Here is a 26,374-nt window from a genome sequence, read left to right on the forward strand (position 1 = left end):
GGAAATGAAGGAACAGCTCTTAGCCCTATTGTGCTCAGTTTCTGCTCCACATCTCAATGGCAATGACCTCTGCAATTTGGTAATCTTAGTCCCCAAGGATGGAGTGCTTTCCTATGTGACTGGGATAAGAGAAGACCACTTGGCTAGTTTACATTCTTTACTGCCACTAAACTTACAAGGGGGAAAAATATGTGTCCTTTACTGACTGGAGAGTCTGGTCCAAATTATGAAAGAGCTGGATTGTTCCAAGAAGTTTCATGAGCCAGCTTTCTGCCACTGGGACAAAATACCTGAGAAAACCAACTGAAAGACAGGAATGGTTTGTTTGGGCTCTTGGGTTCAGATATTGGTTGACATGTAGCAAGGCAGAACATCATGGCAGAAACACATGGCAGAACAAAGCTGCTACCTCACGGTCGCCAGGAAGCAAAGAGAGAGAGAAAGGGCCGAGGGTTTCAAAGTCACCTCTGCAGGCACACCCCAGTGACCTCACTTCCTTCTGCTAGCCCCCACCTCCTCCTAGAGCTTTCACCATTGCCATAGGCTGGTGACCAAGCCTTTGTCATTGGGCCTTTAGGGGACATTTAAGATCCAAACATAACATAAGTCTATGGCTATTATGGGAATTCTGTGGGTGTCTCCTAGTACTAGAATACGTATTAGTGAAATATGTAGCAACCAATAAAAGAGGATTTAGAACCTGCAAGAATACAGTTCAGGTTCCCTCACTAAGTAAAGGTTCCCAAGCCAGCCAAGGTCCTGGCCAAGGGAAAAAAGAAACAAGGAATGATTAATGAAAGAAGAAAGCCAGAGACCAATTCTAGAATGAGGACTAGCTGCTCCTGGCATTTCCCCCTCGCTTGCTGCGTGTGGGTCAGCACACTTGTGCATGTTATCTCTAATGCTTCCTTCTCCCCCTTATGATTTCAACTGTAAGCTGTTAGGAGTTAACTTTTATGAACAGCCTTTAGGTTACAGCATTCAGTGCATAGTAGTGAAATCTAAAGAGCCATTAACAAAACCAGCTAAGCACCCAATGACTGTGAGAAGAGAAGATCTCACTTTGGGGAAACAGTTAGAACTTCTCTTGTACAGAGAGCAGCTGATCTCCATGGGTGAAAATATGGAGTTGTTTCACTTTCATGTGCAAGTTCCAGTACATGCAGAAGGTGTGTGCAGGAGCCAGGTAATTAATGAGATGAATTTCTTGACTCTCAGCCCTGAATCCACCTACTTTGCCCTACTTTGTATAAGGAGAGCTAGACTTTGTAAACAGTTCTCCTCTGCCAGGCATCACTGGGTTGGCCTGTGTGAATAAACAGTGCTAGAGGAAGACTGCAAAGTCTGGCAGAGGAAAAGACCTACTTCTTGTGTGATGTTTTGCCTTCCAGAGGCCAGCAGCATGAGCAAGACCTGCTGTTGCGCACCCTCAGTGAGTCTTGTAAGCTCCCAACAGAACGACTCTATAGGCAGTTTCTACCTCCCAGCACTCAGCAAGGTAGCTTCTCATGTGCCAACAGCAGCTGAGAATTTCTTACCACTGATACCACAGCAAAGCGGCCCTCCACCACCAAGTACAATACATGTTAGTGAAATATACAGTGAAACCAACTTAAAAACAGTAACACCTAGGTTTCAGCCTGGTTGGCGCTCTCTCCAGTTTGCCCTAAATCAGGTGCCCTCTATCTGTTCTACAGTAGGCAACTCTTCTATTTCTGCCAATCCTACAACTTTATGGTCTTTTAGAAGTTGCACTGTTTTTCTCTGTCTCCTGACTGATATAATCTGCTTTTTACTCAAGAATCTACTGTGTCACGCAACTGTTCATTTGACAGAGGGTACAACTGAGACAGTACCCTTCCAAATATAATTACAGCTATTTATCTTTAAATTTTTATTTATTTGTGCGGGGGGAGGAGGAAAGAGAGAGAGAGAATAAATGAGCATGCTAGGGCCTCTTGATGCTGCAAATGAAATCCGGATGCATGCACTACTTTGTGCATCTGGCTTTACATGGGTACTTGGAAATCATCCTGGGGCCAGCAGGCTTTGCAAGTCAGTGCATTTAACGGCTGGGCCATTTCCCCAGTCCTTATTATACCTGCTACTAAAACCATTTGTTTTATAATATCTTAAAGAAGTGACAGGAAACGTAAATCCTTTAATGAAGATGACAGAAACCAAGTCCATAATAACAGAAATACCAAAAATGATAATGAAGTGTCATAATTGCCACTTCCTTCTAAGTTGAGCCTTGCTATTACAGACTCTCTCACCTTCAAAGAATCTTGGCCAATTAGTCTCTTCCAGACCATGCTTTACCTAACACTGTACAGTCACTGTGTTCAGAACCCGCCCATCTATGTCCATGCTTATGGCTCCCTGGGGTTCAAGCCCTCTGTAAACAACACATAAAATATTTACTTTTTTTAACCTGCTGTTTTTCTAAACTGATGTTCTACCACAAGCTTAGAACAGAGATAAAAATATAGAAATCATTTCAAAAATTAACAAGTTCATAAAAGTCTATGGTTTAGTGTTTGTTCCTCCAACTAAATTCATTAATGTTACTAAATTCTTTCTGGCACATGGACATATTTTTTAAAACACAAACAGTATGTAATCCCAGCACTTGGGAGATAAGAGGCAGAAATATCAGGAATTCAAAGCCCTACTCACTAGATAGTGAGCTTAAGGCCAGCCTGGGCTACTGAAGACCCAATTCCAAAACAAACAAACACACATGTGCATGTTACAATATATGTATATTACAATAAACTAAGGAATATTCTACCTTGACTAGAAGAAAATGGAATTACAAAGATGAGACAGATGAAATACAATCCTAAGGCTTACCAAATACTGGATTTCAACAGACGGAGATACAGTAGTCTGACCATGGCTTTCCATTTCCCATGGCAACAACTACCCTCTTTTCACCTTCCAAAGGGAAGAATGACAGCTAACAGCACTCTGACAGAAAAGGCCTTTACAGAACTTAGGTGTTTGTTTTAACACTCCCTAGGAGGAAAGAGAGGATCTCTGCTATGAAGTGCCCGAAGTGAGTCACAACGATGACCAGTATCTGTCTGCCTCCTTCAGATGCATGTCCTGGAAGAGTCCTGCTATCAAGCCTCCTAACATCTGGTCTATTCTACATTGTGTAAACTTGGAACTATTAGCTAATTCTCATTATGGGATTAAGAATAAACTTCATTACATCTTATTATGAAAAACATCAAAGAGGAAGTTTAAAAGTTAATAAGAAAGGAACTGTTGGCTTTTTTTTTTTTTTTTTTGGCAATACTGCAAAAGGAACCCAGGACCTCAAGCATACTGCCTGAGAGCTTCTGACTCTCTAGGTCTGCCTCCCCTGTTGTGGGCTTGGGATCACAGACATAAGTACCACTTAGTGTCCAGCCACATGTGGGTGTTGAGGAAATGCATGCCAGTGGATAGGCTTTGCAAGCAGGCACCATCTCCCCAGCCCAGGTTTAATCTTTGGCATAGCTGAAAGTTTCTGAAATGAAACCTGTGACAGGTTACGTTAACATTCACTTACCCTTAAATAAAATGAGCCCTAAGCTAAGCCAGTGATGCTCAAAGTCACTCCCTTTTCTCTCAAGGAGCTGAAGGTGAAGGAGAGAAGAAACAAACATGCCAAGACTGGGAGGTGAGCAATGAAACAAATGCATGGTGGGAAAGAAACGCCTAGGGGTTGAGGTCAGTGACTGGGGAAGGGCGAGCTCCCTTGGGAATCATGAGTCTAGGCAACAATAAGCATGAAGCTCATCTACTAGGAGACTAGGTGAATCAATACTGCAGAACAGGGTCATTCACACTCCTTATTTCGAAGGTAGCAATATTGCAGCTTTTTCCAGCAAGTGGCTGGAAGGCAATGGAGCTTCAAGGTGCGGAGTGACAGAAGTCTGCAATGGGCTAATGTCACTACAGTGGACACCAAGGTCACTCAACTGATAGTCAAAAAAACTGGGGCTGGAGAGATGGCTTAGCAGTTAAGCGCTTGCCTGTGAAGCCTAAGGACCCTAGTTCAAGGCTCGGTTCCCCAGGTCCCACGTTAGCCAGATGCACAAGGGGGCGCACACGTCTGGAGTTCGTTTGCAGAGGCTGGAAGCCCTGGCGCGCCCATTCTCTCTCTCCCTCTATCTGTCTTTCTCTCTGTGTCTGTCACTCTCAAATAAATAAATAAAAAATTTAAAAAAAAAACTGAGGCAGGTACTGAAATCAAGGAAGGTGGGAAGGTTTGCAAGATGAAGAAGTAAGGCTACAGGTGCTGGAGAAGTGGCTTAGTGGTTAAGGTGCTTGCCTATGAAGCCTAAGGACCCGGGTTTGATTCCCCAGTACCCACATAAGCCAGATGCACAAGGTGGCATGTATATCTGGAGTCATTCACATGGCTAGAGGTCCTGGTGAGCTCATTTATATTCTTTCTTTCTCTCACACACACTAATAAATAAAATATTTTTTAAAAGAAAAAGAAATGAGACTACAGACAAAGTAGTTTAAGAAGTCTTATGCTGAAGAGATGGTTTAACAGTTAAGGTGCGTGCCTGCAAAGCCTAAGGACCCAAGTTCAATTCCTCAGTACCCATGTAAGCCAGATGCACAAGGTGGTACATGCATCTGGAGTTCATCTGCAATGGCTAGAGGCCCTAGTGTGCCCATTCTCTCTCTGCCTCTCAAATGAATAAATAAATAAATGAAAAGAAGTCTTGAGGGAAAAAAGCCAGCAATGATGTGTGGTAATAAAAAACCAACAACAAAAAGGACTCATTTCCCAGTGGCTAATGAACTGATTCAACTAAGTACGATACTACTCATTTTCAAGTATTTACAAGTAATATAGATACAGAATTAACTTGGTGAAGACTGGGAGATGCTGGCCAAAGGACACAGAACTCTATTTAGAAGGAGTACGTTCAAGCAATCTACTGTATGTCGCAGTGACTGCAGCCACTAATGATATGTTCTTGAAAGCTTAGAGAGTAGATTTTAAATATTCTTACCACAAATAAGTAATGGAATGCAGAAGTTAGTAGCTTGGTGTAGCTTTCCACGTACTGCAAAACATCAAGTTTCATGTGATAAATATATATAATTTGTACTTGTCAATTAAAAATATAAAATGTCCTACTTACTACTGAGTTAAATTCTTTTTTTAAAAGCATTTTTAATTTTTTTTTAATTTTTATTTATTTATTTGAGAGCGACAGACAAAGAGGCAGAATGGGCGCACCAGGGCTTCCAGACACTGCAGGCGAATTCCAGATGTGTGCGCCCCCTTGTGCATCTGGCTAACGTGGGTCCTGGGGAATCGAGCCTCGAACAGGGATCCTTAGGCTTCACAGGCAAGAACTTAACCGCTAAGCCATCTCTCCAGCCCAAAATTCTTACCTTTAAAGATCATGTCAAAAAAATAAAAATAAAAGAGAGAGAGAGAGAGAGAGAGAGAGATCATCTCACATTCCCTCTGGGGAAATAACTCTATCACAGTCTATCACCAAGTAGATTTTCTAATCTACCCTGAATGAGAGAATATTTATTCTCTTGCCTCAAAATTAAAAGGAAATTTTCACTGAAAAATAAATTTAAACATGTGATTCTGAAAAATGTATTCTAGAAGGATCTTTTGATTGCCAACAATGCTACTAGGTGAACTGAAATGTAGGGAAGGATTTGTTGGTAGGCAAACCCTCCCTCTGCCTCTGAGTGCTCTTATCCACAGAAGAGAAGTCCACAGCTTCGGTTTCTTTTCTAAACTCCTCTCCAAATGGAAGAATTTATGGAGCACCCTCTCTCTGTAGACCTTACTAAGATGAACAGGCATGGAGTGATTTTCTCTCTTCATAGTGAGTTCTTCAAAAGGAAAATGCCTTCCAACTCACCCTGACAAATGGTGTGGGCTAATATCCCACAGCTTTTATAGGTTTGCTAAACCAAACATGGCAGAGGGGGAAAAGTCCACCATGATAACGGAAAAAGTTCTTTCAAATACTACCCAGTACCAGTTATGTTCTTTATATTTTTACCTACAGATTTATCCCCTGTATAATGACCGGGCCTGGGACAATGCTATAAACCACAACAAAATTCTAAAGCATTACTGGCTAATAATCAAAAGTACTCAGTTGTATTACTAAGAATACTTTTTTAAAAAGTGTACCTAAGGCCCAGGCAATGCAAATGACACTGAACGTAAAATGTCCTCAGCTATCAACTAAGATCTACAGTAACTCTTCAGCAGAATTCATGTTTGCTTTACATAGCAAATAATGCTGGTGTTCTTGGTGGCAAAGAAACTAGAGGGGAAAAAAATAAAGAATAAAGAGATTAGAAGGCTGGGCACCAGTGACATTCTAGGAGAGTTGAAGCAGAAAGTACCAATGCATTTGAATGTATTTTCACTTTGCCAATCTATACAAGCACATGACTTTTTACTATCTCTATCCCATAGGACTGCATGCATTTAGTTCTTCACTTTTTTCTGACTGCAGAAGAATATGTGCACTATTTCCAATTTGCATTAATTCAACAACCCTTAACACATATGTACATGTCCTTTCCCAATTGTTTCCTTAGGGCAAATTCCTACAAGTAGGAGGTATGGGTCAAATGGCATCTCACTTTGACTTGTGTTGGGTTCCCAAACTGCCTTCCAGGCTACACTACTTCAGACATCTACAAAACATGGATGTGCCCATTGTCCCCTTTCCACCAGCTCTACATACTACTGCTCCTCTTCATTCCTGCCAAGTTCATATGCAGAAAAATACCTAAAGTTGTTCTGTTATACACTTGGAATGACCCTATGTAGCCGGGCGTGGTGGCGCATGCCTTTGATCCCAGCACTTGGGAGACAGAGATAGGAGGATCACTGTGATTTCAAGGCCACCCTGAGACTACAAAGTGAATTCCAGGTCTCCCTGACTTAGAGTGACTCCCTACCTCAAAAAAAGAATGAAAGAAAGAAAAAGAAAAGAATGACCGTGTGACAGTGACTTTAAAAAAAATTATTAAATATTTTATTTATTTATGAGAGAGAGGGAGATAATGGACATGCCAGGGCTTACAGCCACTGAAAATAAACACCAGATGCATGTGCCACCATGTGCATCTGGCTTATGTAAGTTCTGGGGAATTGTACCTTGGGTCCTTTGGCTTCACAGGCAAGCACCTTAACCATTAAGCCATCTCTCCAACTCAACAGTGACTCTTAAGTAAAACAAGATCTTGATTTCCAATAACAGGGAACATATGTGAAATGATGGAAAAAAGTTCATTAATAATACAAAACATGACAAAATATTATTTGTTGGTAATAAAATAAAAAACAGGGACTGGAGAGATGGCTCAGTGATTAAAGGTGCTTGCTTGTAAAGCTTGACAACTTGAGTTCAGTTCCCTAGTACCCATGTAAAGCCAACTGCACAAAGTGGCACATGCATCTGGAGTTCATTTGCAGTGGCTACAGGCCCTGGAGGGCCCATACTTTCTCTCTCTCTCTCTGTATGTATCTATCTATCATCTATCTAGGTGTCTGTCTCTGTCTCTCAAATAAAAAAAAAAATTTTTTTAAATAAAGAAAGTAAAAAATAATCATATAGGGCTGGAGAGATGGCTTGGCGGTTAAGCGCTTGCCTGTGAAGCCTAAGGACCCCGGTTCGAGGCTTGGTTCCCCAGGTCCCACGTTAGCCAGATGCACAAGGGGGCGCACGCGTCTGGAGTTCGTTTGCAGAGGCTGGAAGCCCTGGCGCACCCAATCTCTCTCTCTCCCTCTATCTGTCTTTCTCTCTGTGTCTGTCGCTCTCAAATAAATAAATTAAAAAAATAACAATCATATAAAAGCATCAATGAGGCCATGTACTTAAGGTTTGGAAGTATTATAAGATGATGCAAATAGCTAGTCTTTAAAATACCAGTCTTTAAAAAAAGAAAAAAAAAGGAAAGCTACTCTGAAATGCATGCTAACAAGCTACGGAGTGGAAACAGTAGGTGTGTTCAGACTGTCGGCTGCTGAAATAACAGGACTAAGACAGTCCCATACATGAGAGCTGACCAGATGCCAGGAGCGATGCGGCACCTACATGGGTTACCTCAGCAGGTCCTCTCAGCATTCGCAGGAAGCAGACCTTGTCATTATCTACATTTTATGGAAGAAGAAAGTAGGGCTTGGCTAAGTAACGTGGGCAGATGCCTTAATAAATACTGTAGGAACCAGTATTTGAATCTGCAATGTCTGAAGCTAGAGTCCAGGTTATTAAAACAAAGCTTTACAGCTTCCTAGGAATCGAATGCCTCCATTTTCAACAAAAGACAGAAGATGTTATTTAAAGCACATATTTTATTTTAAAACATTCAATATAGTTTTCATAAGTTTATAAGACTGCTCTCTTTGCCAGTAGAGTGATTTCTCATCAAGGACATGCTGGTAGCAAGTTTCTGTTGGTTTCAGGTTTCCTAGCTTCTGAAGAATTATCTTGTTCTCAGTTATCTGCTCAGAGTCCCTGGCAAACTCAGCTCATGAACATGCCAGCACTCTAAGTTGAGGTAAGTTAGTGGAAAATTAGTCAATATGCTAGCCCCAGGTCTCTCATGTCCACCTCCCAGGGTCCACGGGAGCCCTAATACTGCCATTGCCCTAACTTCACCCCACAACTGTCTGCATTAAGTGTCCCAGGACCGATCTCACTGTGCAGTCATCAACACAAAATGCTGGGCAGTCCCAGCCCTCAACACCCACCTACGACTGCCTCCCTGACTACACATACTCCTGCTGGACCCCACTTGCCTCTTACCTCCCCAACTCCTGAAGCTCTTCCACTGCACCAGCCTGCTCCATCATCAACTGCATCCCTCTATGCTCAATCTCCTTTTATTTCCTCTCCTCTCCCACAGGTGTGCTTCTCAGCAGCTGTGCTCGATCTTTCCTACATGTCCACTGGGCCAGACCATGAGGTCAGCACCACCACTCTGGACAATGCTCCTCACCCCTCGCTCAAGCGGAACTTTCTGTCATTCTGTCACCAGACTGCACCAGTCATTAGTCCCCACTGGTGCCACTGTTCACCAGTCCTCAGGTAGCTCCTCCTCAGTCCTTGATGAGTTTGGCCCCTAGCTCACTGCCACATTGCCAGTTACTATTCTTGGTGGCATGGTGGCAGGAGGATGCTGTGTTCAAGGCCAGCATATAGATCTTGTTTCAAATACATATAGATCTTGCTTCAAAAAACAAAAACAAAACAGATTTGGAGACTCAGGGGATGGCTTAGCAGTTAAAAAGTGCTTGCTTGGGCTGGAAAGATAGCTTAACAGTTAAGACACTTCCCTGTGAAGGCTAAGGACCCAGGTTCGATTCTCCAGATCCCACATAAGCCAGATGCAGATGGTGGTGCATGCATGTGGAGTTCGTGTGCAGTGGCTAGAGGCCCTGGTGCCCCCATTCTCTCTCTCTCTCTCTCTCTCTCTGTCTCTCTCTGTCTGTCTCTAATAAATAAATAAATCAGAAAAAAAAACTTTTAAAAAAGTGATTGTTCGCAAAGTCTGATGACATTGGTTCAATTCCCCAATACCCATGAAAAGCCAGATGACAAAGTGGCTGATGATGGAGTTCGTCTGCAGTGGCAGGAGCCCCTGACATACTCATTCTATCATATTTTCTCTCTCTCTCTCTCATGAGTCAATAAAAAAATAAGCTAATAAACAGATTTTTTTCCACAAGCAGATGCTTAACAAAACTGTGTGTCATTATTTTAAAATATATATCCAGTACTTAAAATGAGTGCATATTTCTTTAAAAAAAGACCTACATTCTGATAATAGAAGCAATTCAGTTTCCCACTGAAGGAAGCAATGGTCTGAATGTTTTTAAAATGTACTGAGTTAACAAATTTTGTGGATTAATTGCTGAGTATAAATCCCTCTGGAAGAGCACAGCAACCACAGTCTCCTTCCTCTTTCACAGGCTGCACACTCACTACCCACTTCCATCCTTATCAGTGTGGCTTATCTAATGCAGCTAATTTTACCAAGCACCACTTTCCTGAAGAACAGTATCTGAAGAAAAGTCATATTTTCAAGTTATTAAAATGCTGGCAGGTTCTTTTCATCTGGGCACCTTAATTTTTCTCAGATCATGAGTCAGTAAATGTCTAATATTACTGAGAATAGGAAAAAGTATGTTGGTTTTTTTTTTTTTTTAACGTATGTACAAAAACACACCAGATAAGAACTATGCCCCACCCCTCAAAAATGCTATAAAGCAGGAGGAGGCTTCTGGTCAAGATGGTGACCACCGAACTGTGCCGCACCTCCCAGGGTAAGAAAGATAGACGCAGATCCTAAGGAGAGAACCACCCCATCAGACCTCAAGGGCCCCAGCTGAAAGTAAGAATAATTGGCGAAACAAGCAAGGGTGCTATTTTCTTGGTGAATCTGGTACCAGCACAAGGGTGAAGGAGGTCGACAGAGAACAAACAACTCCTACCAAATCAGATATCCAGAGACACAGAGTCTCCCAAGACCTCATCACTGAAGCAGACCTAAAATGAACCCAACATGGCTCAGGGAAATTTGTGGAATAGGGGGTGGAAAGAATGTCAGAGCCACATGTTGGGTCATGATACACAAGAGACATTTCCTCCTGCCCATAACTGAGGGCTAACACCACAATGCATGACCATATACCCCAACAAGGAGGGGCCGGGGGAAGGGGGACGACAGGTAGGAGGCTAACAATGGTACCAACTTGACGGTATTCACCGAGTAAAAAACTATTTAATAAAAAAAAATAAATAAAATAAAACAAAAAAATGCTATATAGCAGAGCCTTATAATCAAAGGTAACAATTTTTTTCTTTTTTTTTTTAATTTTTATTAACATTTTCCATGATTATAAAATATATCCCATGGTAATTCCCTCCCTCCCCACCCCCACACTTTCCCATTTGAAATTCCATTCTCCATCATATTACCTCCCCATTACAATCATTGTAATTACATATATACAATATCAACCTATTAAGTATCCTCCTCCCTTCCTTTCTCCACCCTTTATGTCTCCTTTTCAACTTACTGGCCTCTGCTACTAAGTATTTTCATTCTCACGCAGAAGCCCAGTCATCTGTAGCTAGGATCCACATATGAGAGAGAACATGTGGCGCTTGGCTTTCTGGGCCTGGGTTACCTGACTTAGTATAATACTTTCCAGGTCCATCCATTTTTCTGCAAATTTCATAACTTCATTTTTCTTTACCGCTGAGTAGAACTCCATTGTATAAATGTAAAAGGTAACATAATTTTTAAGAGCTCAGAAAAAAATGCAGAGAGACGAGGTAAGGCCATGAGGTAGAGTATGAGAGACAAAGCAGGTTAGTTTTTCCGTAGCTGTGTAACTAGCATCCCTCTGTGACTCTTACACAGGAAGGGAAGGTGAGATGCAACCCGAGTTCATCACTTTGCTCACTTGTGCACTATGCATACAGTGAGCACATGTGGGCCAGGCACTACCTTCAGTCAGAAAGACACAGAACAGCTCTTGTCCTTGGGAAACATGTCTGAAAGAAGTCTGTGTGGCTTCAGGGGCCAGTACCATTACATTATAAAGAACGTTCTGAGAATTTAAAAAAAAAAAATCATTCATATATATCATCATTGGCTGTGTTCAAAAACAAACTGGATGTCTACTCAATGGAAAAGACCTGGCAACATGGCCTCTATGCTTAGGTTCCACCATGACAGTGACTTAACTACACTAGGGAGCCGAGAAGGAAATGATAGGCACCTTTTAACACCCAAGTGAGAGAATTCCACAAAAAGCCAATCGCACCTATTCTGAGAGGCGCAAGGCAACTTTCCTGAGGAGCTCTCCTCCAAGGCTTCTGTTGTTCTCTATTAGGCTTTGAGTTTCCTGGAAATTTGAGCCATGCTGCATACCATTTTTCTTGTATAGCAAGAACCCAACTTTGTCTTATATCAGTTAGTCAGGACATAACATTTTTACTGGGATACATTAATTGGTTTAATTTCATCACAATATTTAGAACACAGCTGGAAAATAAACATTAGCTATCTGAAATGTTTATTGCTCAATACACTGAGATCAATAATGCTTTAATGAGAACCTGAAATAACTATTGCAATAATGTTCCTCCCATGACAAATGAAAATAATCTCCACATACAGTAAATATGTAATCTTGACAAAGTTATAAAAGGGTTTCTAAACTTTTAAAGAATAAGTAGTAAAAATAGGAAAGGGGCTTTTGTTTATTGACAAAGCATTTCTGTGGTCATCTCGATTTATATACCACAGTGTATTTGTCTTGATGCATTTCATGTAAGTGATAAGAATACTGTTTACCCTCCAGGTGACTTTCTGGTCCTTTTTGGTTGTGACAGAACCATTTCTGGTGGCCTTTCCTCACTGAGCTTGCCCACAAAGCTCAAGGTATCTTCAGACATATCAGTAATGCATGCTCACTCATTTGTTCAATATGAGGCCAATTTTCTCTATCTCCTTTATAGCAGTTAACCTTGCAGTGGCTCAGATTACAAGCTCCTAGTAACGGAATTGTCTAGTAGAAAACAGTGGACTGATGGATGCCTGTTCAGTTTACACTTCTGGATGATGCCCACATCAATTATCAAATAAAATGATTCATTATTTTAAATTGCTTATTCTCTAATTTAAAGCAATGAGTTTCATACTGAACAGTTACAGTATGACACTATGAAGTGTTTGAAAGTCTTTAATCAAAAAAAGGCATGCCAGGCTAAAAAGATCAAGGGCATTTATAAATTCAAACACCAGGCCTCCTAAAGCAAAAGTAATAACCACGAGTTATATTACTATGTAGCTAAATGCAAACCTGTTACTTTATTTGTAGAGACCCAGTAAAGACAGATGTGTTTGTTCTCCTGTAGTCCTAGCTTGAAGCAGAACCAATGAAGAAAGTGTGGGGACATCAATACAGTACTCTCTAGGGCGGAGAACAAGGAAGACCTTTGTAAAGTGGTTCCAAATGTCACAGACAAATGCTTCAGGTTACTATGTATAAGGCACAGGGTCCAGTGCTGTGAGGTGTGGCAAGGCTATGTTAGCCAGGTTGCTCAGGAAATCTGAGTCTTACTTCTGATGTGTCAAACAGAGATTATACTCCAACTGAGTGACTATGAAGAGGCAGAGGGCAGTAATGTAAAGAGTTTGGCCAAATCCAGGCTCATGTACCAGCTGTGCTTGGTACAGTTATAGAAACCAGGACAGTAACAGCATCAGCTAAAAAGGACAGTCTCTGACCTCAAGGTTTGCAAAAGGATGCTGACCCATGCTTGCCCATGTGCTTGCCCATGCACAGCCATGCTGGGCTTGCCATAGCTCCCTTTCCTATTGGTTGTATGTGGAGCACCTGCTCAATGTAAGGTCCTAGGTATGAAATCATTAAAAATTCTTCACAAAAGATGCCATCTACCTGCTATTCTGACTTAGGAGTACTTAGGAGGATGGTTACCCAAGCCTTCCCATGTGCGCCTTCCCATGTGCCCATCACTCTTCTAATATCTGATGTGTACCATCTCATTTCATCACCTGAACAACTCTCTATGATGTAGGTACTGTAGTTAGCCCCACTTTTCAGCTGAGAAGACGTAGCATGCTCACACGAAAAGTTAAGTATTTGTTTCTTACTAGAATGTCACTGTCACAGAGCACAGGATTACAACATCAAATGGTGGTGTGGATGTTAAGTGCTATAAATTCAGAAGGAGGAAAAAGACAAGTATGCTTGAGAGACTGGGAATATTTCATGGAGAAGGAAGAAATGAAAGATGAAATATGACTGGAACCTGCCCAGGCAGAGAAAACAAAGCATTCCAGGTAAAGGGAAGAATGTGACCGAGGTTACAGAAAAGAGAAGGCAGGACAGAAGCATAGTTGGACAGAAGTGGAGAGCTCAGGTGAGAAAATTTAAAACCCAGAGCTGGAAAGCCAGTATGGGGCTGGAGTTAGGGAAGGGTGTGGACCTGAAGGTGTCTGAGGTTACCATTATGTGTGCGTTCCTGTGTCAGCCCTTAGTTCCACATGCTTAATGAGGCTGCCAGACAGGATCAGGCACAGGTCCTCAGTTGTACAGGGGAACTTAAAAAACACCAAAATCAGCAGTGGTGGTGCACACCTTTAATCCCAACACTTGGGAGGCAGAGGTAGGAGGATCACCGTGTGTTCAAGGCCACCCTAAGACTCTATAGTGAATTCCAAGTCAGCCTGGGCTAGAGTGAGACTCTACCTCGAAAAACCAAAGAAAACAAACAAAAAACCCACCAAAATCCCTAAAAATGCCAACTGGCCATTCCAAAATAGCACATCATCACAAACTATGCCAGAACTCAATGGCCACTAGTAGGTGTCTAAGCTATTTACTTTTCATTTCTATTGGTTCCATCAAAATATTGAAAGAATTCACGAAGCAAGTAAATGCGGTATTATTAGCCTTGTGTTCAGGGGCAGAGAAAAAATATTAAAATAGCACTCTTACAATTAAAACAAAGAGTTTGTTAATAAAATTGTACCAGAACTGCAAATAAGACAAGCTGGGTCTCCTTTGAGCTAATAAAGTGATAATATTTAACTAGCTCTTATCAAGCACTATACACTGTCATGTTGATACACCATAATAGAAAAAAAGGCTTTCCTATTCTGTTTGGTTGATTTCAAAACTTCATTTTCTAATTCACAAAGCATATTCCCTCGACATAAAAATCACTGAGAGTGATTTTTGTTAGTGTGACCAGTTGGCATTCTGATCTTTTCTATAGTTATATACGGTGTGGATCAGTTTTGAAACTTAACTTACTTGACTTGCAACATTTCTAAAACATTCAAATTAGGTAGGTTTCTCCCCACTAAAATGGAGTGGTGCTTTGCATAAACCAGGGCAAATGAATAATATGTTACCTCTTGAGGAGTTTGCCTTCTTTCAACATTTTGCAAAAATAAATAAGATATCATGTTTTTTTCACACCTCATATTTAATGCAGTTTGCTAATATAAGTTGAGTATCAGCTGATTTCAAGGCAATCTAAAGACAGTAACAGTCCATCTTGATTGTCAACTTGAATGAAAATTAGGTACAAGGGTATGTCTGTGAGGGTGTTCCAGAGAGGATTAACTAAGAAGACCCACCAAATGGAGTAAAAGGGGTAAAACACAGGCATATGCATTCTTAATTTCCTTCTCTCCTTCACCTGCTCTTCGCCCCTTCCCCTCCCTCTCTTTGTCTCTCGCACTCCCTCTTTCCCTCCCTCCCTCCCTTTCCCCAGTGCTCCTTCCTTCCTGGGAACATGATATGAGCTTGTTTGTTCTTCTAGGCCCCCTGACCGTGACAGACCAAAACCTCTAAAACCATGAGCAAAGTAAGTCTTCCTTCCTTCCCCCAAGTTGTTTGCTGAGGTATTTGGTCATATCAACAAATGGCTGACTAACTCAAAGGCTTTCAGGTTTCTATCTGTCCAAGAGGGGAAAAAAAGCCATGTATAGTCATGCCTTGTCCAACGCACCAATGAAGCTACTACCAGCAGAAAATTAAGCTGTTGTGTTTAATCATTTGCAGAAGTTCACATTGTGCAGCTGGTGAACTCTTTGCTGTGTAGGGACTGTTCTCTGGGCCAATGGCTGTAAGTCAGACATTGCAATCACAATCGCTTTCTTTGGCACTTTCACTCCTTGCTCAAATGTCTGCATGAGGAGTTCAGCTTGGTCCCAGGTCACCTGGCATGTGCCAGAAAGACACAGTAATGGCTTCTTTTCTTAACTTTGGTGTAAACTGTTAAGATCATATTATTTTTTCCCATTTAGAACTATTTTTCAAGCAGAAAAACATCATGCATAGTGCACTACAAGTAAGCCTGTGAAGTAGCTCGCGTGCAGTGAGGGCTGGCAGCTCTGTTACGGGAGAGTGCTGTAAAAATAAACTCAACGACACATCATACGACGTCTAATGAGGTTAGAAAACTTGTCTACATCTTTAGACAGAAATGTAGAGTATTGAGGATACATGTTTTTTAAAAAAATATTTTCATTCATTTGTTTGCAAGCAGAGATAGAAGGAAGAGAGACAGACAGAGAGAGAGAAACAGAGAGAAAATGGAAGCACCAGGACCTCCAGCCACTGCAAATAAACTCCAGATGCCTGCGCCACTGTGCATTCGGCTTTATGTGGGTACTGGGGAATCAAACCCAGGTCCTTAGGTTTATCAGGCAAGTGCCTTAACCGCTGAGCCATCTCTGCAGCCCATTGAGGCTATATTTTTCTAAACTAAAATTTCCTGATTATATGTACTTGCTTGCTGAAGCCTGCCAGCCTGGTTTTGAGTCTCTAGTGCCCACATAGAACCTGATAAACAAAGTGGTGCATACATCGGGAGTTTGCAGTGGCAAGAAGCCCCAATGCGTGTGCCCTTGCTTTAGCTCTCTCTCTCTCTCTCTTTGGTTCCCCTTGCAAATAAGATGTTTTTTTTTTAATTTTCTGATTATGAAAATGAATATATGTGTCACATTAAATATACATTTTTCAAAACTTAGTAACATAGATTGTATTGTTAGTAAATGTTATCAGAAAAGAAAATAAAACCACTTCCAATATATTATGACCTTTTCCTTAGCTCTCTAAATATACTTCTAAGCGGAATAGAATTTCATTACATGGCTATTGTCATATTTGTTCCTAACCTTCACCATTATACATAGGAGATGAATTCCTAATATAGCCATATGTCTATCTTTCTGCTTATCTCTGACTATTTCATTAGGATAAAGTCCTAGAGGCAAAATTTCTGGCTCAAAGAAAGTAAAAGTCAAGATTTTTTTCCTGTGATACATTTGGCTAAACTTTTCTCCAGACAAGACTACCATGTGTCATAGCTCCTCTCTATCTGGGGGGAGGATTTTAACTTTTAAACACTTTCACAAATAAAATGTCGTTGTCACCATCATTTGCACCAGAGGACAAAAGCTCAATTTAAAAGTCTAAAATAAGCATCCCGAATATACTCATCCAGATTCCTAAACATCAAACTCAGGACTTCTGAAAGAAATGGCTGGCAGGTGGGACAGGAGCTTGGGACATCTAACTGTACCACAAAGTAAGAAAATCATCAAAAAGGTAAGGGGACATAGCAAAAAGACAAATAAGCCAGCCAGAAGTAGCTGTTACTTGCCAAGCTGGGAAAATGTAAACACAAAAATAAGCATCTATAATGAACTCTAACAAGGCAGAGAAACTGCTCTAGACTAAACAGATACATCAACTAATGCAATCTGGCATCCTGAATAGGATCCTGCCACATAATCTCCTGGGACAACAGGCACGCTCTTGAATGCAGATTATAAGTAACATCACTGCTGAACTTCCTGACACTGTTCATTGTAAGATGGCTAGGTTTTTGTGAGGTGCTAAAATATAAAGATTAACATATATAGCATCTCCAATTTATTCTCACATTCTGCAAAAATAAAATAAAAACTGTTTATAAATCAATAGTATATAAAGAAAGCAAATACTGCAAAATTTTACTGAGTAGTAAATTTAGTGGAAGGATCTTCTAGAGCTCCTGGTATTTTTCTAATTTATTTATTTATTTTTATTTATTTATTATAGAGGGGGTGAGAGAGAATGGGTGCACCAGGGCCTCCAGACACATGCGTCACCCTGAGCATCTGTCTTTATGTGGGTCCTGGGGAATAAAAAGTGGGTCCTTTGGCATTATAGGCAAGCAGCTTAAGCACTAAGCCATTTCTCCAGGCCTTTTTCTAAGTTCCTTAAGGCAGTTTTTAAAAACTTCTTAAATAGGGCTGGAGAGATGGCTTAGCATTTAAGCGCTTGCCTGTGAAGCCTAAGGACCCCGGTTCAAGGCTAGGTTCCCCAGGTCCCACGTTAGCCAGATGCACAAGGGGGCGCACGCGTCTGGAGTTCGTTTGCAGAGGCTGGAAGCCCTGGCGTGCCCATTCTCTCTCTCTCCTCTATCTGTCTTTCTCTCTGTGTCTGTCGCTCTCAAATAAATAAATTTTAAAAAAAAAAAACTTCTTAAATAAATGTTATTTTTCTTTCTTTTCTTTAGAAAAGTAAAACATCCTTGATAAAACAGGAAAGTAACAGATACTCATTATACTAGAGGTCAACAAACGAAGTGAGAGCAAGTGGTTACAAGCAAAGTCAAAGACTTGGGCATACATTTTCTCCACATCCTGCCCAGTTCGCAAAACATGTCTGAGTCAGATATCAAGTCATTCTTAAAGAGTCCTATGAGGTGAGCTACATTTTATTAAATATTTCACAACTTCTAAAATGCACTGGCAAAAAACATGAGCAGTATAAGATTAAATCTATAAATCTGAATGGGGAAATCCAGAGTTAATACCTTAATTTTTAAGTTTATCACTTAGCAAATACTAAACCAGTAACCAATATATACTGTAAAATAAAACAACTATAATACAAGAACTATCTTTACCTTAAACTCATGAGGCTTCAGCATATGTGAGGTATTTGCCTCATCCATCAATCATGACAATATCTCTTTTAAAAATTAGTCTTTATTTATTTTCACGTGTCTATGAACACACCAGGACCTCCTGACTCTGTGCAAATGAACACCATATATTTAGGCCGCTTTTTGTGTCCAATTTGCATTGACAGCTTGAGAATTAACCCTGGACCAACAGACTGCAAGCAAGTGCCTTTAACCACTGAACCATCTTCCCAGCTCCACTAATGATCTCTTGACACTCATGATCACTAGCTAAAACAAGCCTCTAAGCTGAAGTGGAATCTGTTTTTTCCCATTCACAAGTTTATGAGCTATGCTCTTGTAATTTAGTGTAATCAACTCAGTTTTGAACTATACTCAGGTTAAATACCTCTAGAAAAGCAGGAGCTGGCATGTTCTAATTCTTGCTTTCACCTTGTGCTCTCCAATGTCATTTTCCTGGCGCTCTCAAACACAGAGGAAGGGACAGAGGAGATGGCTCAGTGGATAAAGTACTTACCACACAAGCGTGAGGCCCAAAGTTCAGACCTTGGTACCCACATAAATGCGGGGCAGGCATGGCCACCAGCCTGTAATCCTTAGAACAAACTAACTAGTGAGACTCACTGAACTTGTGAGCTTTGAGCTCAAGAGAGAAATGCTGCCTCAGTAAGTAAAGTAAGACACAGAGAGATGGAAGAAGATGCCTGATGCCAATTTCTGGCATCCACAGTCGTGTGCACCCACACACCCAGGCCTATACACACACACGTGCATCTATACACATGTGAGTATGTGCATATATATATATATATATATGTGTGTGTGTGTATATATATATATATATATATATACACACACACACACACATACATACATACATACATACATACATACATACACATATACCCCACACACATACACTCCAGAAGAAAAACATAGCAGGGAAGGTATTGTGCATTTACTTATGCTTGCAAGGTGAGGAGTGAATGGACTACAATTAATATTTCCTTCCAAAATCTATTTCCTGTCTTATAAAAACTTTCTCATCTAATAACCATATAAGATGCTCATTGTTTTAAAGTTCTATGACCTAATGCTTATCATATTTATAAGCTTCTTTGACTACAAGTGAATGGAATTGGTTTATTTTCCATTTTTACCTGGTCAACTATAGGTCTCAGAGTGAATAAAAGATCTGGAGGTCTGGCCTCCTGAATTTACTTGCCCTTACTGGGTAGGCTTAAGACAGTTCTCAAAGCTCTGTTTCCCTATTAAAACTTTTCATGATCAAGAATTAGGATAATGAGAGCCAACTTTCTCTACTCAATACCTTTGTTTCATGTAAAACCTCCAGACCCCCAAGGCAGAGACATCTCAAGACTGTTGGCTTGGCTTCAACAATGGGCAACCTGGATGGTGAGCCACAATTCCAGAGCTCTGCTGGCAGGGGCCCCAAGGTGTCATCTCTTGAGTTTCCTCCTCTGATCAACTGTTAAGGTTCACTGGCGGCAGCCAGTGAAATCATTGAAGGAGCAAAGAAAGGATATTTGTGGAAAAGTTCACTTTAAAAGGATACTGAAAAGAACGTAGCTAAAATGGGACATAAACAGAATTAACTAAAATGGCCAAAAGAGGGTATATATTAAAAGTTACCAGTAGGACAACTCTAGAAAATGTAGTGTATATTTCAAAAGCTAGAAGGAAGTTTGTTTTCACTTTAAAGGAAACAGTAAATGTGTGAGGAGATTGATAGGTTTTACCTGACTTAAAATCATACTATGCATACAGGTACTGCAACATTATATACTCCACAAATGTGTGTTTTTGTTTTTATGATCCACCAAAAATATATTTAAATTTTTTAAAATGCTTTGAGAAATGTTACCAGTGTTGCTAAGCCCAAGAGTCAGCTCTACAAGTAGTCTTAATCTTGAGGTATGGAGCTGAAGGTGGGAACCAGCTGGACCACTTTGGTTAAGAAATATGGAAATCTAAGTGTTCAGAGCTCATGTAGGATGGGCATGAGCTCCAGGCTCTGAAAGTACAGACCTTTTTCTGATTTTACCAAACAAGCACCACTGGTATTGCTCCATCCAGTAGAGAAACAGTACTTTACTTTTTAGAAGACAACTGAGGACCAAAAACTCAAGGGGAGAAAAATAGCAAGGCGATAAAAATGTTTCATTACTCTCTACTGCCCTCTCTTGGCTGCCCCAGGAAAGTGAAAAGCTTAACCTCCATGAAGCCTGAGTTTCCATCTCTGCCTCTAGCATGGCCAGCTCAGAGAACACTGGCTCTTTCACGCCATGGAAAGAAATCCTTTCACTCCAGATGACCTCTAACAGAATTCAACCTTAAAGCACACGCTGCAATATTTTCTATTCATGGGGCTCCCAGAATGGAAATTGGGAAATAGCCTCATGGATCAGCCCCAAAGGACTTGCTAGGTCCTTTGCAGCTCTGTGAGTCTCTGAACTCAGTTGAAAAGCTTACATAAGAGCCGTCATGATTATTTCTGATAGCAGGAAAAGATCTTACCTCTTTCTCTATTTTGAGTAGCTTCTTTACAGCCACTTCCTTGTCCTGCGATATCCATTTGGCTCGATAAACACTCCCAAAACTTCCTCCGCCGCAGTTTTCAAAAAACTGCAAGTCATCAAATTTAATTTGCACAAAGGAGGCACCGAGAGACGACATCTCATAATGACAAAGTATTCTTCTTCTACAAAATCTGCGGAAAGAAAAACAAATGTTGAACTGTAAACAAATGAGAAACAATCCTTTGAATCCTACTGTAGATAATGTCTAACAAGTCCTGTGAAACTTCCAGAAAGACATGATGACTTCAGAAGGAGAAAAGCAAGACAAACAAAGCAAAATAAAAACACTCACCTTGGCAACCACTGCAAATTCAGCAGTAACTTGCGCAGACTTTGCAAAGCAGCTGTTCGCAGAGAAACGGCTCAGTGTCGACAGCCATACCACCCGGAACGCGCCTGATCTCGCCCGAGAAATGGCTCCGCTTTCCTCCCCACGCAACCTGCAGCAGCACTTCCACACATCCTGAGGAGCTCTGCCTAGAGGCTACTGTGTCACCAGGTCTCCTATCGGGAAGCCCTGACAGACGGGAAGCGTGCTTTCAACAGCAAGCTTGCCTAGCTCTTCTGGCATGTGCGGCATGCCAGCTCTCCACGGTGCCCTCTGCCCACAAAACATACATAACCTAAGCAACTGAGCATCCTGACCCCTGCGCAGCCAACATGCTGCAAGCCGAACACACACGTACACAAACCGAACACACATACAACATTTAGATGCCAGAAATACACTTGAACTTAGGAACGACAGAAGAGCTCGCCAAGTGTTGTCCAAAAGTGGCTTTCTAGACTGTCTACCACAGCAGAACTTAATTAAAGAGTAGGAAATTTGCTCCTGATCACAATATATTAAGTCACCCAAAGGATACTGCCAAGAATGTTGAAAAAAAATTGTGTTTGTTTCCAGAGGAACAGATCACCCCCCCCACCACCAGAGCCATTCATTATGGAAGATTTTCTATGGCTGAAGGGTTACTACTCTTCTCCAGGTAAGTGGTAATCTTAATACTCTATGTCAAACCATGAATTATAAGGAAAAATGAAATAAAACCCAAAGCATACAAATAATAGACGAAAATTTTCTTTTTCTAGTATCATTCATTTAAATTATTTGAGAGAGAGAGATCGACAATGGGCAGACCCGAGCCTCTAGCCACTGCAAACAAACTCCAGTTGCATGTGCCACCTTGTGCATCTGGCTTACGTGGGTCCTGGAGAATCGAACCTGGGCCCTTTGGCTTTGCAGGCCAGTAGCTTAATCACTGAGCTTCCTAGCCTAAACTTTTAGACCCACATGAAAAGGTATAGTTTGTATCTATAGTCTTACTATAATTGTACACCAGAATTTTATAGAGTGATATGGTAAATTTGTATTTGAAGACATTCTACGAAACAACTGACCTAAGTTTCTTACAACTGTCAATATCATAAAAGAATTTACAAACAGGAAAACATCTACATAAGAACTTAACTAACCTAATGACTGCATACAGTGTCTGATTCATGACTGGATTTGTCCACTACAAATAATGGTATTTTGATTATATAGGAACATGTCCCTGTTCTGGGAAGATATACAGACATATTAAGGTACAATTCCTACAACTTAGCACAAAATGGTCCAGGAACCATCCCTGCCCTTCAAAGTGTATGAGAGAAAGGGAGACTATTTGTGCGTCAGAAAGAGAGAGACAGAGAGAAAAAGAGAGCATGCAATGTGGCAAAATGTTACCTGACAAATATAAGTGAAAGATATGCAGGTATTTTTTTCATTTTGGGGGGAGATTTGATTTTCTTTCCAATACAGGAAGGTAGATAAGGCAGTGTGGATCAGTATAAATTCACAAAATTCCCCATAAGCAACTTGGAGGTTTTGCTGAGTAATGGTCAGGTCAGAGACCTTACCACCTGTTAACCCCACTGTTCCCCATACCCAATTCCCCCTCTTCAGAAGAGCAACTCAGGTGAACTCATTCTGGCATTTCCTTCTGGAATTCAACTCAAAATTTATAAATAATGTTCTTATAATAAGCTGTCACATCTTTCTTTCTTATATATTTACTTATCTATTTATTTTATGAGAAAAAGAGGGAAGGAGGATGAGCATGCTAGGACCTCTTACTGATGCAAGCAAACTCCAGATACATGCCCCACTTTGTACATCTGGCTTTAAACAGGTATTGGGGAACTGAACCCTGGCCAGCAGGCTTTGCAAACAAGCACCTTTAACTGCTGAGCCATCTCCCCAGCCCAAGCTGCCATATCCTAGTTTTCTACTTTAGATACTATCTAACTTCTTGTGAAAGATAAGGACTTGGTTCTCATATACCATCTTCCATCTCCAGGAACACAGGGGTCACATTTGCCCAATCTTCTGTTTACAACTATAACATCTGGCTAAATCAAAATTCACTGTTTACAGTAGTCTTGCAACGTAAATATTATTTCCAGCAGTGCCATGTAGTGATTATTGCATTTCCCTTCTTGAATAACTGTTTCTCCTAGTTATTAATTGCCACATTTAAAAAAATTCTTTTTCTTTTCACAATTTTTATGAACATTTTCCATGATAATAAAAAATATCCCATGGTAATACCCTCCCTCTCCCCCCCCAAGTTTTTTATTTTAGAGAGAGTAAAACAGAAAGAGAGAGAGAGAGACTGAGCGAAGAGAAAGAACTGGCACACCAGGGCCTCAGCCACTGAAATCAAACCCCAGATGCTTGCGCCACCTAGTGGGCACGTGTGACTTCGTGCTTGCCTCACCTTTTGTGCATCTGGCTTAGGTGGGATCTGGAGAGTCCAACATGGGTCCTTAGGCTTCACAGGTAAGCATGTTGACCACTAAGCCATCTCTCCAGCCCTAGTTGCCCTATTCTTATCTTTTGTTGTTTGCTTAGCTTTTTATATGCTTTATAGTCATCAAACTCTGAGAACTGCAAAACTCCTCTTGATGGGGGTTTTTCCTTTTATCTGGGGGGGGGAGGGGCACTGTTTTATTTATTTATTTTTGAGAGAGAGAGAGAGAGAGAGAGAGCGAGAGAGCATTGGTGTGCCAGGGCTCTAGCCACCACAACTGAACTCCAGATGCATGTGCCACTTTGTACATCTGGCTTACATGGGTGCTGGGGAGTTGAACCAGGGTCCTTAGGCTTCACAGGCAAGCATCTTAACCACTAAGCCATCTCTCCAGCCTGACACTGTTTTTATGTGGACATATTCTTTCTAAGCACATCCTGATTCAGTCTGGCTGCAATGGTTGCTAATACTAGTTTAAACTAGGAAGTAATCAACCTCCTCTAACCATTCAAAATGTCCTTCACTTTTTTTCTCTGAGGGAAACTCTTTTCTTGTATGTTCTCTTTCTTGGCTTATTTCTGTGTACAGAATGGAATTTTTTGTGAGTGGCCTTTCTGGGTGTGCAATTCTAGATAGAAAATAATTTTCTACATAATTTTTAAAGTACTATTTCATTTTCTTCAGATTTCTTTTTTTTTTAATTTTATTTATTGATTTAAAGAGAAAGAGGCAGAAGAGAGATAGGGAGAGAGAGAGAGAATAGAATGGGCACACCAGGGCTTGTAGCCACTGCAAATGAATTCCAGATGCATGTGGCCCCCTGGTTCTGGAGAATCGAACCTGTGTCCTTAGTCTTTGGAGACAAGTACCTTAAGTGCTAGGCCATCTCTCCAGCCCTTCTTCAGGTTTCTAATGTGGCCACTGAGAAGTCTGGTACTGCTCTTATTACTAAACCTTTTTACGTTATTTTTCTCTCTAAAAACTTATAGGGTCATTTATTCATCCCTGGAATCCTGAATTTTATTAGGAGATACTTAGAGGCCAAGTCTTTTTCATTCACTGGTAGGACAGTGAGTTTCTGTCTGTAATTCATGTCTTATAGTTCCAGACAACTTTTCTGTGTTACTCTTTCGCCACTTAGGCCACTTTCATTTCAGGTCTAATTTTCCATGAACACACAAAGCACTGCTTACATTTTCCAAAGTATGCCGAGTTCTCCCACATCTCCATGCTTGACACAGGCTACTCTGCTTCAAATGCTTGTCTCTACTCAACAAACATGTCCCTGACCAGCTCTTTGAGCACCACAAAGAAAGGCCCATTCCACCATAGAACCTTTCTGTGCCCATTCATCTTTCCCTCCCAATCCTCACAAGACTGACTTCCCTAAGCCAGAACTCACTTCCATTAACACCTGCATCCTCGGCACTTTGTACCCAGCCAAACATGTAAGTGTGCATCTTTTCCACTCAAAAATATTTGTTGCATTAATAGTTTCTCATTAGTCTTCCACTCTAGTTCTTGAAACTGGAGATATTTCAGTAAAATCTGAGACCCTATCATTTTTACAAGTGTCTCAAAGCATTCTGAAACTAATCCTGATTTAGGCTTCTTGGGAGACTGGAGAGAGAATGCTTGGGGCATCTAGTATTGGGGGCTTCTGACTCTTGGGGTGGAAAGTGGAGAGTAGAAAATTCTAAAACAAAGATAGAGATCTGAACCAGGATGAGAGCAGCGGGAATTAATTTGAACCCTGTGAGAACTAACACATTCTCCCCATGATCTTTGCCGCTTGACAGAAGCAACTGGTCATGTTCTTCCAGAATCACTATTACTCACACTGTGATACACCCTGCCATTTGGGGATTGGCTATATATGAATGAAGCTATGCAATTATCTCTATGTTTTATTGACATTGTAAAAATTTAAGTCCCATCTGATTACAGAAGAAACTAATAATTCTAGGGTGTTTCAGTACAGGTTTTCACTCCAGCGAGCTTGGCAGAGCATCACACTCTTAGCTGAAAACCTTGTTTCCATTCCTACATATCTGAGTATCATGTCACATATATGCATTTTTTTCCTCTTGAACTTTCTCTTCATTTAAAGTCACTCTTCTAAGAAGATTCACTTAGGAGGAGAAGAATGAAAACCTCAAGTTGTCAGTCATAAGTAGAACATCCTAGGGAAGACACTACCTGATCAAATTATGCTTTTGCTCTTAGATGTATTTGCTACTGAAAACAACAGAAGAAAGCTGTCGATGCGACAGAAGAGTTATCTGTGGAAGTCCGTTTACTGTATCACAAATCATGTGCAACGTTTGCAATTCACAACATTAAAAGAATTACTTGTAGATCCGGGCATGGTGTCAGTAGCCTTTAATCCTAGCACTTGGGAGGCAGGGGTAGGAGGATCATCGTGAGTTCAAGGCCACCC

At 40.9% G+C, this 26,374-nt stretch overlaps 1 protein-coding gene across 6 annotated transcripts in view; it reads right to left on the reverse strand.

The window, feature by feature from the left end:
• Positions 1–26,374, reverse strand: part of Map3k20 (mitogen-activated protein kinase kinase kinase 20) — a 188,993-nt gene that overhangs the window by 152,774 nt on the left and 9,845 nt on the right. For 4 of the 6 annotated variants that reach the window (XM_045146950.1, XM_045146947.1, XM_045146951.1 and 1 more), the window contains exons 1-2: positions 21,432–21,545; positions 21,078–21,270 (exon numbers count right to left, since the gene is read on the reverse strand). In XM_045146950.1, coding sequence (XP_045002885.1) covers positions 21,078–21,236 — 159 coding nt within the window. In that variant the 5' untranslated portion in view covers positions 21,237–21,270; positions 21,432–21,545. Of the gene's footprint in view, positions 1–21,077; positions 21,271–21,431; positions 21,546–26,374 lie in introns of those variants that run through there. The other 2 variants (XM_045146949.1, XM_045146948.1) reach the window with 1 other exon arrangement.

This window comes from Jaculus jaculus, chromosome 4, assembly GCF_020740685.1.
Source record: "Jaculus jaculus isolate mJacJac1 chromosome 4, mJacJac1.mat.Y.cur, whole genome shotgun sequence".
Classification (NCBI taxonomy): domain Eukaryota; kingdom Metazoa; phylum Chordata; class Mammalia; order Rodentia; family Dipodidae; genus Jaculus; species Jaculus jaculus.